Here is a 17,462-nt window from a genome sequence, read left to right as displayed (position 1 = left end):
TTCTCTAGTCAATATATGTCGACCAAAAAACAACGTACAATATTTGCAACATTGAACCCTAAATGACAGGAATAAAGTAAAGCCTAATAGATCCACGAGTAAAGCATTAATTGTTTAAAGTAGGAACGTGTTCTTCCGCGGAACCTTTCTCAGACGTGGAAACCGGAAGAACTATTGGCTGGTGTTGCACGTGTCGGAAGTTGCCCTCTGGAGTCACATTGAAGTTTTACTCAATTAATCTATGAATTGAGACGATATCAGGTACTTTTTACGACCTGTTGCATATGTTTAGAACTATATATGTATTTGATAACATGGGTGTGTGTCATTTTGAGATTAATCCTAGTAGATCTAAATGCATGGGCTATTCTCAGCTAGCACTAGCCGCCACTATAATGCTGTCAATGCTTTCAAGCTCACGGGCTGTCTATAATTTCTGTATTTAACTATTGTACTATTTGTTTTATTTATCTACTGTATGCGTCTAAGTTGCTTAAATAAAATGTGATAATAGTGGTTTATTTCAACGTCTGACCATGAATCTGATCTGCCTACAGGAGAAGCGTAACCATTCCTAATGAATGGTTCACTTATGCAACATCCAAGATGTTTACTTCGAAACTGATGCTCCGTCTGGGTCTGTTGCACAAAGTGACAGGTAAGTAGCAGTCTTAATTGTAGTTATGTGCCTTGGATCTGTTTTTATTATGTAAACTGATGAGTTGTTTTTGCCACTCAGGTTCACTTCAAATAGGTGGAAGCTCACTGAAGAGCACTCTTTATCAGGCCATTCCTGGTTGCTGTTCTTTACTAAAACAGAGGAACTACTCGACTGCAGCAGATAACACACCACCACCACGATGGGTGCAGCTGGAGCCTGAGCTGGAGGAGGCTCTGGTCCCTCGTAAGCTGTCAGTGAGTCCTCTGGAGAGCTGGCTCTCTCTGCGCTACTCCCTGCCCCCAGCCCTGGAGCCTGCTTTGACCGAGGAGGAGTCTGCACTTTTGGACGAGAAGGTCCTGCCCCCTAGTTCTGTTCCAGTTCTGGAAGAAGACAGTGGATCGGTCACACCTCTTAGTTGTAGAAATGTGTTAAAAATTCGTCGGAGGAAGATGAACCGTCATAAATATAAAAAGCTGCAGAAGCGGAGGAAGTTTGTGAAGAGGAAAGTGTTGGAGGGCAGAGGCAGAAAGAAACAGGTGAGTAGATTAACAATATACTGTACTTACTCCTGGACAACACAATTTATTTCATCACATTTTTACATTTTAATGATCATAATGTCACCCGGGTTGAATCGTTTTGTATCGTATGTTATTATTGCAGAGAAAATTTGAACGTGACCTCAAAAGAATTTGGAGACGAGCTGGATTAAAAAGTCCCCCAGAGGGATGGACCACACCTGAACTGTTCATTAAACAACATGGAAATAAGTAATACTGAGCACAACTTGGGAAAAACAAGTTCTCTGCTTTCACACTCTCCACCTCCCATCAGATTCTGTAAAATATTTGATGAAAACGTACATTGTTAAATAAACATGCAACTGACACGATGCAGCAATTCTTGATGTATTTTTATTTTCAAACGGCAGATGGCAGTGTTGATCAAATTATGAAATTAAACTGGAGTATTTGACGACAACGTCGACATGTTTATATATTTGTTATTCATGTTTATTTTGAGCATATTTTTTTTTTAAACTTTGTGTTTATAAATACAAATGGTAATTTTATCAACCTTAGTGTCAAGAACAGTCAACAATGTGTGATTTTGTTAAGAATGAAACAGTAGAACTCATGCTTTCCAGAACTTTGACTTGTAAACGAGCACAGGTAAAGTTACAGAAATAGAACTCGTGTTTTCATAATAAATCTGTGCCAGTGTTGGATTGCTTTGGGGGCGGAGCGTGCGCAGACTCAAGCACGAGCAACAGGGGGAAAAAAACTAAACACAGCTGGACTGCTGTTCGCTCAGCGGAGCTGCTTTGTGTTTGTCCTGTCGATGCTCCGCACGGGCGAGTGTCTGCACTGCACAACTGAAAATGCATCTCGACATGACGCTTCTTCCAAGTAAGTTCTTTCAAATAGAAACTTGAGTGACAAAACGTTGATTTATGTTGTTTGATCCTGCGAGATTGTTAAAAAAAGTTACAGTATTGCTTTTAACTTTGTTACATGCTTTGTTTGAACTTGTGGGCTTGTAAGATCTTAGTTTAATTTGCAAAAAGGCAAACATTAACATATTAATAGTAATCTGACATAGTAACAGTAATTTAACATGACTATTGACATCAAAGAAAGAAGAATGAGTGCAGCCAAATAACTCCTAAACAAGCCTATACTGTTATAATTAATCTCTTAGCCTTTAAAGATACATTTTCTAACATTGTGCAAAAGTCATATGGCCTATAGTGCATTAAAGTTGTAGATAATGTTTGCAGGCTTTGTCTGGCCTGTTGTGTTTTTGTGTGCGTGTGTAGGATCTTTGTGGCGCGGGCCCAATATGTTTCCAGTTAAGTGCGGTCAGAGTCTTGGAGTCAGCACAATCCTGAAGCCCCTCATTATAAACGTGTCTGTAATGAACGTTTCACAACGAGAGGTCTGCTTTGAGTCGTGTTCACGTGGAGGAGGAGGCGATTACTGCGCTGTACACCTTTTTGGTTGGCTACTGTACTAATCATAAGATAAAGTTATTCTATAAACACTAGCAGGACATACCCTATCATTGGATTTGTGGGTATAATTTAGACTTATCCCCCCCGTTCACTGCATTCATATTTCTCATGTGAAATCAGTGAAATCTTAATTTTGCAAAGGCAATGAAACAGCTGTCTTTAATATGAATCCCTGGGGCTTTTCAAGGGGCCTTTGTACTACTTGCTGATTCTGCAGTTGGACACGTTTATTCAGTGACTGAGCTGTGAGTAAACCTTGCACTTTCCCAAATCCATCATTACTCACCCAAAAGCTGCTGTGTACTGGTAATACACACCAGAGTTCTCAGAGGTCTAGACTTCACTCACTGTAAATAAGGTCTAAATCAGGGATAAGTATTGAAAACAGGACTTCACACAATACACTAGGTCACATATGGGACTAAATTAAACCACGACTAAACCAGGATAGCGTCAACAAGAGGGTGAATCATGATTATAAGACTAGATGGGTATCAACAAGATACACATAACAAGGTCCTATTTCAAAAACAGCCATGGCTATGTGCATAATTCTACTTTTTACTATACTAGGTGTTTTAGTTTTACCTTTGGGAGTTGCATTCTGCCTGGTGTTTGGTGGATTAAAATAACAGCAGGGCTATTGCAGGTAATTGGTTAAATGTGTGTTATTATGCAGCGTAGCTCAATGGCACATTGTTAAGTCGTCAGCGTTAGGTCGGGCTTGAGTCATCAGCCACACAGAGTTTGCCTGGAGAACTTGTGCGGCTAAATTACAGGGTCTGGGATACGTTGTTTTACCTTCCACTCAAAGAAATAGAAGTTTTCCAGAAAGGCATTTTCTGTCAGGCTAGAATGTGTGCAAAGTTCATTGAAGGCTTTGCGCTGCCATCTAGGCATAAATTTGGTAGGAAAAAATCTGAATAAGGTCTTACTAATTTCTTTAATTTCTAGACCATGTGTTATCTGCATACTTTCTAAACTATTTATCCTATTAAAAGTAATACTTGCAAGAGGGCCTGTCCAGGACTTTATGTGCCATGTATCCGAAAGCAGAAAAGCAGGTGCTTTTTTTGGCACTTGGAGTTTTGATGGTTGAATACATCTTCCTTTCTGCAGGGTCTTTGCCAACATGAGGTGCTGAGGATGAATAGAAACTTTGAGAGCTTCAGATTTGTCTCTGCTCACCCTTAAGTAAACAGACAACAAATACACTGTTGGAGAATTACTTTCATAGCAAATGCACTCTTAGAAACCTCTCACTTGGTTTCTGAAAGGATGTAAAACTGCCAAAAACATTGAAATGCTTTGAGGATTTTTCCCCGGGCACGTTAGGTCAAGCAAAAACTCGCCACAATCCTCAGTCATATTCCGAACAGATATAAAATGTTTGCTTTATTTAGCCAGTACCATAAGATATTTGTTTAACACTGGAATGATATTGTTATTGCCAGTGGCCCATGAATGAGACCTGTTTTCCTTTTTCTTTTTTCAGTTTTTGCCTTGCTCTTCCTACCAGAAGGTAATACTCCTCCCTGCTCATAACCTTACTCATAATGTTGTGTGTCGATCCTTTCCCTGGAGTAGTTTTATCAAGAGTTCAAGAAAACATATTTCTTCTTACAGCTATATCCAACCACACCACAAAATCAGCACATTGACTAATAATTTAGCGAATCCTGATCTCAAACAATGATGGTCTACATAATGTTGGGATGTCATTTTCAGCACTAACCCAAGGAAGTAGCTCCCGAGTCGGCGTGGTGGTGGAGGCCAAGAACATCACCTTCCCGGCTGGTTCTCGGGCGGTGCTCCCCTGCCGCAGCCAGCGCATGGTGTGGACTCGGGACCGGCTGTCGGACCGACAGCGTGTGGTGCACTGGGACGTGGTGCGCAACAGTCCGGAGTACTCTGTGGAGAGGGTCCTGGACATGTCCCCTGGAGCGAGACAGAGGGTCTACAATGCCTTCAACAAGGGACGCGTCTCCATCCCGGAAACGGCTTTTAATGACGGCAACTTCTCTCTCGTCATCAACAGTAAGATGGACTGAAGATGATATATTAGCAGGATTATTTTATTTATGATTTCTTTTTATGTATTTAGAATAAAATAACACAAAACAACAAACAAGTTCAAAATTCAAGATTAATTTATTCGTCCCAAGGGAAATTAGTTTTGGACGCACAGGCTGCCACACATACATACATTTAAAAAAACTAATACAATGAACAAATACAATGACATAATGGCAGAACTTAACATTAAAGACAGAACATTACAAAACACAATCACCACTTTACATTTTGGCCTGAAATGGGATAGGGACAATTTTTATGCAAATATAGCAAAGGCTACCATTTCTTTTAATAGACGTTGGGTCATAGACAAGCTTTAGCATTTGACCGTTATAGTATGTAATAACAACTTTCCATTATTTCCTACGGAGTTCTGTTGATTTCGGTATTGAATCATTCAGGGGGGAAAAAAACTATAAAAAACATCAAATCAATTTGCGTATTTGTTTTTGGGAGAGGCCTGTGACCCACTGAGAACCTCTGATTTAGATCATAATCATCAGAGAAATCTCCTAGGGATCATCTTGTGTATAAACCCTATCATTTGTGATCATATTTTTTCCATTATGCCTAATTTTTTAAGTGTTCTAAACTGTTTATGCTGCTGAAAGTTTAAATCAGATAGTGAATTCAGATGATCTGAATGTACAATAACTATAATTCTCCCCAAATGTCTTCGCCTACAGATGTAGTTACGTCTGACAAAGGAGTTTATACTTGCAACCTCCACCATCACTACTGCCAAGTCCATCAGAACATTCAGATCCAACTCAATGTCACCAAATCAGGTAAGTCTTCAACAACAAAAATAATTAGAAAATGTAGAAAGTTCCATGGCTTCATCAGTATTGACCACAGTCTATTTCTCTGTTTCAGTGCGCAAAGAGAGGCGCTATTGGGATGGAGAGAAGACAGTGTTTGTAGTCTTATTGGGCAGTTCGGTGGTGCTGCCCTGTGTGAACCGGCGTGCCTTGTGGCGGGAGGGGGTACAGGAAGACCAGCAGCAGGTGGCCCACTGGGACTACCAGGCTCCGGGTGTTCGTCCGGACCGAGCCGAGCGCCTGGTGGACCTCTATGCCTCTGGGGAGCGTCGCGACTATGGACCACTCTTCAGCCAGAACAAAATGAGCTTGGAAGAAGACGCCTTCACGGTGGGCGACTTCTCACTGTCCATTGCTGAGCTGAAGCCTGTCGACATCGGCCTGTACACCTGTTACCTCCACCATCACTACTGCGGTATTCAAGAGCGACGCATCTTCAGGCTCACCGTTGGACCCCCCCTTCCATCCAACCCCTCAACACTGCTCCCCACCATCGAGAGCAACGACCTGCCCGAACCAAGTAAGCAATCATAAAACAATGCATATGTTTAATCTCGTATCAGGGCGTTCAATTGTTTGGGGCTTTAAGTTTTGAGTTTGACACTATTTTGACTAGACCCATACAATTCTAGCTTAACTCCCCACAAAAATGGTCCATTGTCACCCCCTCATAGCTCAGTGGGTAAAGCCATGCATCATCGTGGGATTGGATCTCAGCTTTGACAATTTACTGAATGTCTCTCCCAGCCCTTCGCCTTCTTTCACCCTGTGGTGTCCAATCAGATAAAGTAAAAAAAAAAAAAAACATGTTCTGTCAAATGCCTAATGAATTTTAATATTCAGTTATGTATATATTTTTTTCCATATACACTAGTGCTACGTATATCACACATTGCTGTGTGATATAGGGAGCTTTTTTTTTCTTTAAAAAAGCCTTTTTTGCGAGCTACATGTGTGGTTTCTGTGTTCCACATTGTTTTGCTGAATGCTTTCTTTGCCATGTTTTTGTGGGGTTCATGGATATTTTTACTGCATAGAGTCCATAATGGTCCTGAAGAAAGCAGCTTTTTAAAAGTAAACAGCTAGCTTATGGGCTTAAGACATTTGAGACCTACAAATTTCTTCTTCTGAGACACTGAAGAGGGGTGGCTCTGATATCACCAAGTAATTAAGAGTCCAGAACCAATGTCAATGTTGTTTGCCCACAACCAATGTTAGAGTTAGGGTTAGGCTGATTGGCTGGCTGTAGAGTTTGTCCTGGGCAAACAACTTAACATTGGTCCTGGACTCTTAATTACAATCAGATAGACCCTGAGGAGGCACCAAGAGCTCACCACACCTGCAGCACAGTGGAGGATTCACAAGAGGAGCTACAGGAAACAAGGAAGGGATAAACAAGGAGGTATCTGGGCGAGACTCACAGCTAAGCCACACATGCCTTCTATTGTTCTGGCTAATGGACGTTCACTGGAAAATAAAACAGATCAAGTGCTAATCTCTTCCCAGAAGATGGTGAAAGACTGTTGGGGGCGGAGGGAGCTGCGCAGGAGGAGGAGGAGGGAGGTGGAGCTCAGTAGTGCAGGACGCTGTGCTCTGGGGCGGGTACTGGCCCAGGGGGCAGTGCACCGCTTCGGAAGATCAGGAGAGCACTGGGGGCAGCCAGCCAGGTTTCCTCCGGGTGCTCTAGTTTCCACTACCTCCAAAAACATGCTGGTCAGGTTGACCCACACTGCTCAGGACTAACACCTGAACACTATTTTGTTTTACGCTCAAATAAAACACTTATCTACTTACTTGTCTATTGGTTGTCCTGAGCCTATCATAGGTCTTGTTACTCACAACCCACAAAACACATTCTTAGTTGCTTTGAAGATTCCAATGTGTTTTTTTTATCTTCCCAAAAACCTTATTTTAACACAACGGCAATATACAGTATAACATTCCATACGGTATTTGCTACTTCTTGACTTCGCCCCGTGTGAGAATACTCTCCTCCTGGGGCTTTTGCACTTTTATTTAGAGACATAGCTGGTCAGTCAAATCAGTTCTCCTTTTGTGCCAAGACTGTGTTTTTGTGCTGGAGTTCAAGAGGAGGAGTGCAGAGGAGGAATTCAGGGCCTGATGGAAAGCAGAAAAGCATGAGAAAGAAAGCGAGGCAGTGGATACAAATAAAATAAATACTTGAAGGAAGCTATTTGCCAGCGCGTGTAACAGTGCCCTATAGAAAAAGCCACAAATTGCCTGTAATGGTTTGCGGTCCCATTTCCCCTTCGACTTTTTGCTTTCACGGCTTCTTTGTTTACCACTGGCGACATTTAATTTTTATTGTTTGGTGCGGAGGAGCAGTTTTTGGTTGTGGAGTGTGAAAATAATCTTTTTTAGGCTATGACCCATTTTCACTTAATCTATCTATGCCTGTGTCTAGACCAGCATCCTGTGTTGTTCGTGCGATTACGTGTCTTATCGGTTAGCACTATGTTTACAGGCTGAGGGCGTCCTGTACATCTGTTTAACATCTGGACACATCAGCAACATAAAAGCGCCGTGAGAGAGGAGGGGGGCGAGGCTTTTGGACCATCTTGAAAGACACGCTGACCCATTAAATGTCTCTGTAAAATTAGGTGAAAGTATGCCCACGTGGACTGCTCTTCTTCCAACCATATACTCCCTTTCGGTCTTTACATGCTGTGCTCACCGAGGCAACAAAAGGCAATTTAAACCGCAGCGATCAAAGCAAAATTACAATTTTCCTTGTGAGGGCGAGCAATTTGGAGGCTGTCAGCAATTTGGGCTTCAGAAATCTTTGCAAATAAATGGTTCATTGAATTGCAAATGATATGCATGGGCTTTACGCACTGGGTCACCTTTATGCAGCAGGAGTAGTAGCCGTGTCAGAGGAAAGGGAACTGCAATCACGCACAGCTCGGGAGAAAATGACCTATGCTTTTACCCATATTATATAGTGGCAGGCCATAATTACTGACACTACAAGAGATCCCACTTTCGGATGTGAAATATTCGGCCCAAACAACAATGAATGTAAAGTAGATGCTAACGTATGTTTTGATTGATTTGTATTAAATGCTTTGGAAGAAAGTGAGAGGATACTTTTTAAAGATTGCTTTTGTGGTTTTGTGTTTTTTGAAGAGATAAAAACATCACAACTGTACAGTATTACTCAATTAGGAAGTAATCGTTTCAGTTATTTTCATTGGTGAGTGTTCCAACATAGCAAAAGCATTCATGGGTATGTAGTAAACTAGAAACTGACAGAAACAGGGCACTCATGTTAAAGGAAAGGCCGGAAGCATCCTGTAACTAGCCTATTTCAATGCCTAAATGTATTTTTGCAAGTACTCAATAACACTTTTTTTTATTGTTATTGTAAAGGTGATTCTTGTTCTGAGCGATATTTGCCAAAACTAAATTCTATAAAAACATTTTTTAGCACATTTCTAATGGTTTGCAATCCCATGAGTACTGTACCCTTGCTGCGAAAGTCAAGAACATTTTCTGTGTGCTATGTCGTATCAGTATTAGACCTGATAGTTGGCCAGGTAAGGTGTTGGAATGTGGATGGTGGAAATGTATTCATAGTAGTACGTGTTAATAGTGCTAGCCGTAGTAATACAAAAAAGATGGAGGTTCAAACCATATATGACACTATTACATCTTCAGAAGTCACCAATATAATGAGATTGAGTTGACTTCTCACACAAAGTATCACCCATATTTAGCTTTCAAAATACCTCCAGTTCTAAATAGGGCAGTGCAATTAATCGAATTAAGATTGCGATTATTACACTAAACGATTACAAAACTAGCATAATCAAAGAAAAACTTAATAAACTTAATAAAAACATTATTTCAGGCCGCTGGGATTATTTTCCCTTCACATTTCACGTGCCATCGCTCATGCTTTTGCCTGACATAAAAACAAACAGCACTGTGTGATGATGTCATCAGGCCGCGCTGCTCAGTTTACTTGCGCAGGTGTGCGGGCTGGCCAGCAGGGGGCAGGTGTGAAACAGAGACCTCTCCTCAATCGAGGGGAGGTACATGTGTTCAATTATGACTAAAATAATCGAGATTACTATTTTTTCAATAATTGAGCAGCCCTAGTTTTAAACCAGGTCTAGATGAGGCCTAAACCAGGTCTGAAATTGATTACAGCATGGTGTATTCTGAATGAGAAAGATAAGAGGGTGAGTCAAAGACTTAAACCCACGCCATGTACCTCCAGGAGAAGTCTGTACACAGTTTGAAAAACACTGCTCTATTCCTTTGTGACTAAAAAGTGACCAAAAAGTGTCTCCTGAGTACTTTTCCATCCATTCAGACTTCAGTGTTTTTTGCGCATTAAAAAGTCCCTACTGGAAAAAGCATAGAGACAGAGCGACCACATTACAGTGTTTGTCTCACACTTCTCATTTCTGGTCAGTCTGTGTTTTTTACTGAGGAGAAAGAATAACAGCTGCATGACATCAGGTCTGGAAGCCATTACGCAGAGCCGGCTTTCTGACATTTAACTCCTGCCCTTCGTCCTTTTTCTGGCATTTACAACCAAATGAAAACAAAGATGCCCCAGAGAAAAGTTATTATGCGTTTTCCAAAAATGTTGTCTAAAAAGTCAAAATGGTTAACTGTGTTGGGGAAAAACAACGCTTGGGAATTAGTCCTTTGTATTTGACCCATCCTTAAATGTCACTGGGCCCAACTAATCTGGAGCAGAGGCCGACTGCAGTGACTCGGGATCCTACTCCCGATCATGAGCCAGGATCTTGGTCAAGAGGAGTACTTAATCTGGACATATTTTAGGCTTATTACGGGAAACTCAGGCCCTTCAAACCAACCCTGACAAGGAAGCACATGTTCCTAGCTGTCTCTCCTTCATAAATTATCTGACGAATGTTGAAATCAAGGCGAGAGAAACTGGGACAAAGCTCTCTGCAGTCGTCTGGATGATTCATGTATCCCCAACTCAGAGCCTCAATTTTGTTTTGTTTGGTTTTGTTTTCTTGTTTGTATCTAAATAAACAGTGACAAACAACATGGGGGAAAAAAGTTAATTTGCTGAATGTCTCGCACCCTTTCAAACCGTGCTGTCCTGACAAATAAAACCTTTGAGCCAAAGACTCCTTCATGTAATGCTACTTATTTCATCCTTTTTACAGGGATTGAAGAAAATGACGGCCCACGAGTCGTGAATGTGATTCTTCCTGAACAGAAAGGATACTTTGTGCAACATCTGGGCTACTTCCTGGCCACCTTCTTACTGCTGACTCTCATTGCTGTGGCTGTCATTGTATTAACGCGACGACGCAAAAAGAGAGGTACGGCTAACAAACTAATGCTCCCTTTAGTGAAAAAAAAAGTAATTTCTCATGCCTATTTTTCTTCCCTTTTTTTGTAGAATCGGAGTATGACATTTACAGATATGAAAGGTAGGGGCTGTAAAAGGAATTTAATTTGCACGGCAAGCACGGACGAAAAACTAAATACAGGTTTCTCACATGTGCAGGGGCAATATAACGAATGGCGGTGAAATTTCACTGGACTGCACAGAGCTGTCGACTTGTAACCAGGAACCTTCGTTCTCAGGTACTGTCAGCTTCACTCACACAACCTCGACATTTCATAACCTGAGGCGAGAAAAGCACCTAGCAATTATCAAAGTACTGTTAGTTAATAATAACTGTCTGTTATACTGTGTTTTCTTAGTTTGAGATAATGTAGATGTAAGTATCATATATTTACACAAGTGGCAATTTAAATTAAAAAAAAAAGTTGAAAATTGAAATAGAACATTTTATGCTCTGGACTCTAGACTAGAAGATAGCAAAGTCCCAAATGTAATAGTGAATAACCAGTGTTGTAAGTTACAAAAATATATTACTTGTTTTTTTAAGTAACTTAGGAATATAACATATTACTTACACAAAATACAAATACGGGAATATATTGTCATTACAATTCAAGTAACTTGAGTTACAAGAGCATTTAAATGTATTAACGAAAAAATGCCAAACTCCTCCAAAATGAGTAAAAATGATAATAGTTCCTGCACACTGCCGACCTTGCAAAAATATTATATACATAGTTTATATACTATTTTTTGCAAGGTCGGCAGTGTGCGGGAACTACTATTTTTACTCATGTATGCTGGGATTTACCCTCATCTCCTACGCACCTGCCTCTGGTAATTGATGTGTGAAGTTTCTCTTCCAAACTCCTCCAAAATGAAATGCAGCTTGTCAAATCAAGTTGGAAGTTGGTGTGCAGGTCTGCAGTAGTATGTAGCTAATGTCGTCAAAACAAAACATGAGAGAGTGGGGGTATAACGAAAAGAAAAGGAAATCTCTGACTACACATTTGCTCGGTGGCATTATTACTATTTTAAGTTTATATTTTGCGAAAAGTAACTCAAAAGTAACTCAAAGTAGTGTAACTCATATACATTTTTAAAGCTGTGATCACTAGTATAGAATATATTACATTTTTTAAGTAACTTGCCCAACACTGTGAATAACATTGTGAAATGTGTCTAACCATTATGCACTTTGTATCAGAAAACCTTAGCAATCATCACTCTTTTTTTTTTTACTGCTGCTACTAAACTTCCCATCAAAACTGGTTCCAACCTGGGACTTATGATTGCAAAAAAATATATAATCCAAATCCCAATAGACTTTTATTTATTTGATAGTTCCACTCAATTATAGACACAATGACACAATGAACACTTGTTTTGAACTGAATTTCAATCGATCTTGAGTATATTTTTTAAGTGTACTCGCGTGCTTTACAGAATACAAGAACAACCTACTGAAAGAGCGAGGGTTGGCCAAAGACTGCAATAAAGGTGAGCTTGCAGTGAGTCATTGCTTAACAAGTACCAAAATAAAAATGTCCAAATTATTTTTCCATGCAGACTTTGAAGCTAAGCTGTGGAAGTGAGTGAGTTGTTTGAGCAGTGCTGCTGGCGGGTCCAGGGCAAACACCAGACAAGTTTAAGACCTAAGGGAGAAGAAAAGACTGGAGGGGACAGGAGGACAGCGCCCTCTGCTGTTACTCGAACACCAAGCACCATGATGCCTTTGTATTCAACCACCTTTTACCAGCTGTTCTTCCTTGCTAGATGTTTATACTGATGCTGTCTGAGTACCCATGTGTCTTGTTTATACTAACAATGTGTTTTCTTGTTATTGAACGCATGCCACTTATTAAGGTGTATTTTGTTATTATGCATGCTACAGTGTCAGTGATCTACCCTTGTCATTCTTTGCACAAAAATGTACAGTACTGTAACAGGTTTTAACCATGTTTTTTTTTTTTTTTTTAAGTTTGAATTCCCTGCTAGTGTTGTTTCACTAATGCAAAATCAAGTAGCCTATGCCTCGTAAGGCTGTATGTCAATTGTACAACTTCTGAATGGACTAAAGGCTCAGTTAATAGTATCTCAGGAAGGTAGGTATCCCAAAGGTTATGACCATGGACTATGTTGTGCTTTGCTTTAACGCTTTACATTTTATTTGTAAAACACTGACTTTTCAATAGTCTACTACTGGATACTAAGATGTTATTGCAGGTCTACAACAAACTATCTGATAATAAGAAAACAAACCCAAACCACAGTTTTTATAGTGAACTGTCTTTCACAGGAGAATGTCCTTACTCTGCTCTGCTGATCTGATTTAATAAACAATGCTTAATAGTATCGCTTTTTTCCCCTCTATAACCACACCTCATCGTGGCAATTCATTACAGATGATCAGTTTAAGTATTAGTCAGTTAAAGTACGCAGAGGACTCATAAGTAAAATATAGATCAAAAGAAAAAGCTTACAACTATACACATTTGTACAACATCATTGACATTGTCTGACATTAGATTAATGGCTGTCGTTGTTAAATTACTTTTAAGTCATACTATATACAAAATAGTGTGTATTGAAACCCTATACAGTAAGAGGGTTTAAATTTTCTGCCCAAAGAGCACGCTCTAGAACATTTTTAAATAAACTTCTCATTTATAAGAAATACCACACTTTTCTCCATATCATGAAGCTTTTGTGACATTCGCTTGCTTAAAAGAGTACTCAAGTAAGCTTTGAGTAGAGCTAAAGGGACTGTGTGGAAAAACGACTTCAAGAACTATAAATACTTAAAAAAAAAAGTTGCCCAAGCTTGCAGAGGTGTGTAGTACTCAGATTTTACTCAAGTACATTAAGCAACTTTACGCACTCTAAAACACACTCTCATTAATCCTGGCCTATTGTACATGTTTTTAGTGGTAGGGGAAAGTCCTACTCTTACTGGAGTATATAAAATAAACTTGTGTAAATGAGTAAATCTGTAAGTGATAAATCTTTTTTTTTATGTGTAAAAATAGATGTATTTTGTTACTTAGTTCTTCATAATGATTCCATTTTGTGTGTTTTATGGGATTTCCTTTGAAAATAATACATTTAAAAAAATATTATTTCATGTCTTGTTTATCATATTTAAAAAATAAGTCAAACCTTTTATTCAGTACTCACACTACTCAAAAAAATAATAATCTCCCTGTACTATTTTTTACTCTTGCTTGAGTAAATATTTTTACTTCTACTTGAGTATTTTTTGCTACTGCATTATCTCCTTGTCGAGGCTGTGTTTTCAGCCTGGTTTCCACGCCACAGCAGCAGCTGCATGTGGATCATGGTCTGACCGTCCGCGCACAACCCGGACACGCCACTAGATGGCAGCACTGTCTCACCAATTAGCCTGTGAAAAATAGCTATATTCCCAACTCCATATCGCAAGGATGTGGACTGTCCCTTCCTGTTTTAGTGCCGAGAGAGCCACCGTAGCGACTCACACAGCGGAGAGGGGATACGTGCAGCCACAACGAGGCGATTATGTGCGTGTTGTCACCGCGGAGCCTCTTTCCATAGCGCTGCGTTTATTCGCCAATGCTCCGATGTCGCTGGGATCGTAGCAGGCCTGTTTATTGCGCTGCCAACCCCTTGTTCCTTCCCCGTGTCAATGACTGTCCTCTCAGCACTCTCTGATGGCGGAGACTAAAATTATTTATCATATAGACGAGGAGGAAACGCCGTATCTCGTCAAACTATCGGTAGCTCCCGAGAAAGTCACTTTATCGGATTTCAAAAATGTCCTCAACAACCGACCGGTCAATAGCTACAAATTCTTCTTCAAATCCATGGACCAGGATTTTGGGTAAGTAGCCATTAACCTTATTACCTTCTGATTAGCTTGTCAGTGTTGTAGCTGGCTGGCGCATGTTGTTGCGGCGTGTGCGCGGACAGTGAGTGGTCGCCGGCGGGGAATGGTGTAATGTGTGCGTACTGGTGCCATGTCTGCGTTAGCACGCTCCTGGCACCTGCTCGTTATTGTAGCCCGTGTGTCCTGTGCGCAGCGGAGACACGAGTGTTTGAAGTGATCGGCCCAGAGCTAATGACGCACACCGCATGTATTACACACGACCAGACCCCCTTCTCTCCTCCCATGTCAACACAAAGGGCCGGCAGTACGTGTCAACGTTGTGCCAGCGTTGTTGCACCCGCTGGCCCAAAGGCGCGAGATATACTTCAATTATTTAGTGGTAATAACATAAGAAAGTCCATTTCCACGCGCACAGTGCACTGCAGGTGAGTCTGAGGGGTATGGAGCAGACTACTGGTGGTGGTCACTGATGCAAGCCACTTATCATGAACACATAGCTTTCTCATAGACAGAAGGGAGTTTTCTCTATAAGGCATCACACAGTTCTGTGAAATAGTGCTCTTATCTGCCTTATAATAGATTACTAGAAACTCCGTCTCCATTGGCGTGTCTACATAATGTCAAAGTAGTTTTTATTTATTTACTGACCTTTATTTAACCAGGATAGTCCCACTGAGATTAAGGATCTCTTTTTTTAGGGGAGTCCTGGCCCCAGAGGGTAATCTATTGTACATGTTTTAGTTATTTCAAAATAAAATATGTGCAATTTCTAATACAATCTTTAGATTTTCTTAGCATATAGTTGACAAAGGTTCAGTTTGATTAAGTTTATTCAGACATCTTGGACATGAGGGGAAAATTACATTATATTTTGAGCCCATTTATTCAAACGCTTTAATAATACCACAGTTATAGTGCATACAAATGTACTTACGGTTCATGCTCAGGCTGCAAGAATAACAGGAATGAATTCACAATTACATTTTGAATAGTTGCAATTAGTTAAAGGATGCTCCAGTGTACGTAATACAGTGTCAGTGTAGAGAAGTCATAAAACCCCGCAAACTCTTTGTTTCACCTTTACATCCATGTTCTAAAAGGCATGTGATTGATAAACATCCTAACAAATTATAGTTCATTCCAGATTTGCACTTGATTTTAAAACTTATAAAATGACAAAGCTAATATCAATCGCAGTACCGTCAGAAGTGCTACATCACCTGTATCATTCTTCCCTGTTTCATCATGTCATTATTTTGGTGGATAATCCGCTTCCGTTGCCTTTGTCCAGACCCTGTGTTTTGGTCTCAGAAGGCGTCCTGGGCTGTGATTACTCTCACCCCGTACCTTGCTTGGCTCTCTCGGTCAGAGCTCCCCGTGCAGGCCTCAGATGACATATCTGTGTCAGAGCTGTTTCTCATTCCAAACTCAGTCATCATGGTCGGACAGGAACATTACTGCACGAGTCTGCGATGGGCTGTGTGATTAAAAAACAACAACAATAATAAATCAATTTAATCCATTCATTTACATGTCAAACTAGAATAACTAAGGAAAACGAAGGGCTAAAACAATGAACAATTAAGGATGTTATTTTTGTATAGTTTGTTTGGACAGGGACAGTTACATTAATGAACATTTCTACAAAGTGCCTGGCTGCCAGCATTAGCCAGGAAGCATGTTTTTGATGATTTTCCCTGGACAAGGTGTATTACTAGCCATACACAACAGTAAAAGTAAAAGTGAGAGATTAAAACCTAAGCTTTAATGGCATATATTTGGTGTTTGAATAATGATATGGACCCGCTGTAGCTGATATAGCAATAGCAATTAGTCTAATATTATATTGCGCTGGGCTACGTTTTGTAAGTCAGTTACAGAGGAAGCATAAGAAGCCCAGCCACACTTTGTTTTGCTCTCGTGAGGGAACCGTCCCTTCCTGATGTAGAGCTATATGTTTGGTCCAACACTCGCGTTTCCTGTCTCAAAGTGCTGCCGGCTGCTCGCTGGCCCTCAGGTGATCAGTGTGTGCCGATTATGGAAACAAACAAAGCATGTTTACCCATCCACAGAAGCAGCGCTCCAGTCACACACCACAGCAGTAGGTTGGGCTGGGTAATGAATCGAAATTCAATCAATGCAATATCTACCTTGGTCAATCTCAATAATCGTCATTGATCTCTAATTTTCTTTGGTAGAAATAGCTCCTAGTTTTGGAGTTTGGATGAGGCAATAGAAGATTTTTGTGCTAAATGAAACTGGAAGAAAGCATTTGTTATTGTTTGAGCTGATGCTTGTATAAAAGTTATGTCTAAGTTCAAATTGGGATTGTAGAGAATGTCGTTGGGTTTAAATAATTTTTTTGCATTGGCCAGCATCAGATTGAATTAGATTTCTAATGATACAGTATTATTTCATAATGCCAGCCACAGCAGTATGGCACATTCTGTCTTTTTTAATTAGAGAGAAGGTCCTGTGTATGGTGACACAATGGTTAAAGCGGCTAGTCTCAAATCAAGAAGGTCCCGGGTTCGATTCTGGGCCAGGTGGGGCCTTTCTGTGTGGAGTTTACATGCATTTGAATAGGTTTTCCTTTCGACTAAACACCTATAAGCCTGTTTTTTCCCTTCCCCTGAAAAAGAGATTGTGAATCTCAGTAGACT

General features: G+C 40.4%; 3 protein-coding genes across 3 annotated transcripts in view; all 3 read left to right on the top strand.

The window, feature by feature from the left end:
* The first annotated feature begins 155 nt into the window (after positions 1-155).
* On the top strand, positions 156-1,441 carry aurkaip1 (aurora kinase A interacting protein 1). Its single transcript, XM_079558445.1, has 4 exons — positions 156-261; positions 558-658; positions 740-1,197; positions 1,325-1,441. Exons 2-4 carry the CDS (start codon positions 607-609, stop codon positions 1,433-1,435), a joined length of 621 nt encoding a protein of 206 aa, XP_079414571.1. The 5' UTR covers positions 156-261; positions 558-606; the 3' UTR covers positions 1,436-1,441.
* A 525-nt stretch (positions 1,442-1,966) lies between these two features.
* On the top strand, positions 1,967-12,760 carry LOC306964576 (matrix remodeling-associated protein 8-like). The gene is made up of 10 exons (XM_079558645.1): positions 1,967-2,070; positions 4,171-4,197; positions 4,404-4,712; positions 5,438-5,539; positions 5,628-6,092; positions 10,747-10,905; positions 10,986-11,016; positions 11,094-11,173; positions 12,381-12,434; positions 12,504-12,760. The coding sequence occupies exons 1-10, from the start codon at positions 2,043-2,045 to the stop codon at positions 12,527-12,529; spliced, it is 1,281 nt and encodes a 426-aa protein (XP_079414771.1). The 5' UTR covers positions 1,967-2,042; the 3' UTR covers positions 12,530-12,760.
* Positions 12,761-14,348: 1,588 nt separating this feature from the next.
* The window catches only part of LOC306964206 (segment polarity protein dishevelled homolog DVL-1-like), a 35,306-nt gene continuing 32,192 nt past the window's right edge, over positions 14,349-17,462 (top strand). Inside the window, exon 1 of the mRNA XM_079558166.1 lies at positions 14,349-14,793. Within this exon, the coding sequence (XP_079414292.1) occupies positions 14,624-14,793 (170 nt within the window). The 5' untranslated portion in view covers positions 14,349-14,623. The remainder of the gene's footprint in view (positions 14,794-17,462) is intronic.

Source organism: Gobius niger (assembly GCF_951799975.1).
Source record: "Gobius niger genome assembly, chromosome: 6".
NCBI lineage: Eukaryota > Metazoa > Chordata > Actinopteri > Gobiiformes > Gobiidae > Gobius > Gobius niger.
Note: the sequence above shows the minus strand (reverse complement) of the source record. Positions and strands in the feature narration are given on the sequence as shown.

Coding starts and splice junctions, on each gene's coding strand:
- aurkaip1 (XM_079558445.1), top strand. CDS start 607: ATGTTTACTTCGAAACTGATGCTCCGTCTGGGTCTGTTGCACAAAGTG. Junction 659..739: donor TCTGTTGCACAAAGTGACAG/GTAAGTAGCAGT, acceptor TTTGCCACTCAG/GTTCACTTCAAATAGGTGGA. Junction 1,198..1,324: donor GCAGAGGCAGAAAGAAACAG/GTGAGTAGATTA, acceptor TTATTATTGCAG/AGAAAATTTGAACGTGACCT.
- LOC306964576 (XM_079558645.1), top strand. CDS start 2,043: ATGCATCTCGACATGACGCTTCTTCCAA. Junction 10,906..10,985: donor GCGACGACGCAAAAAGAGAG/GTACGGCTAACA, acceptor CTTTTTTTGTAG/AATCGGAGTATGACATTTAC. Junction 12,435..12,503: donor GGCCAAAGACTGCAATAAAG/GTGAGCTTGCAG, acceptor TTTTCCATGCAG/ACTTTGAAGCTAAGCTGTGG.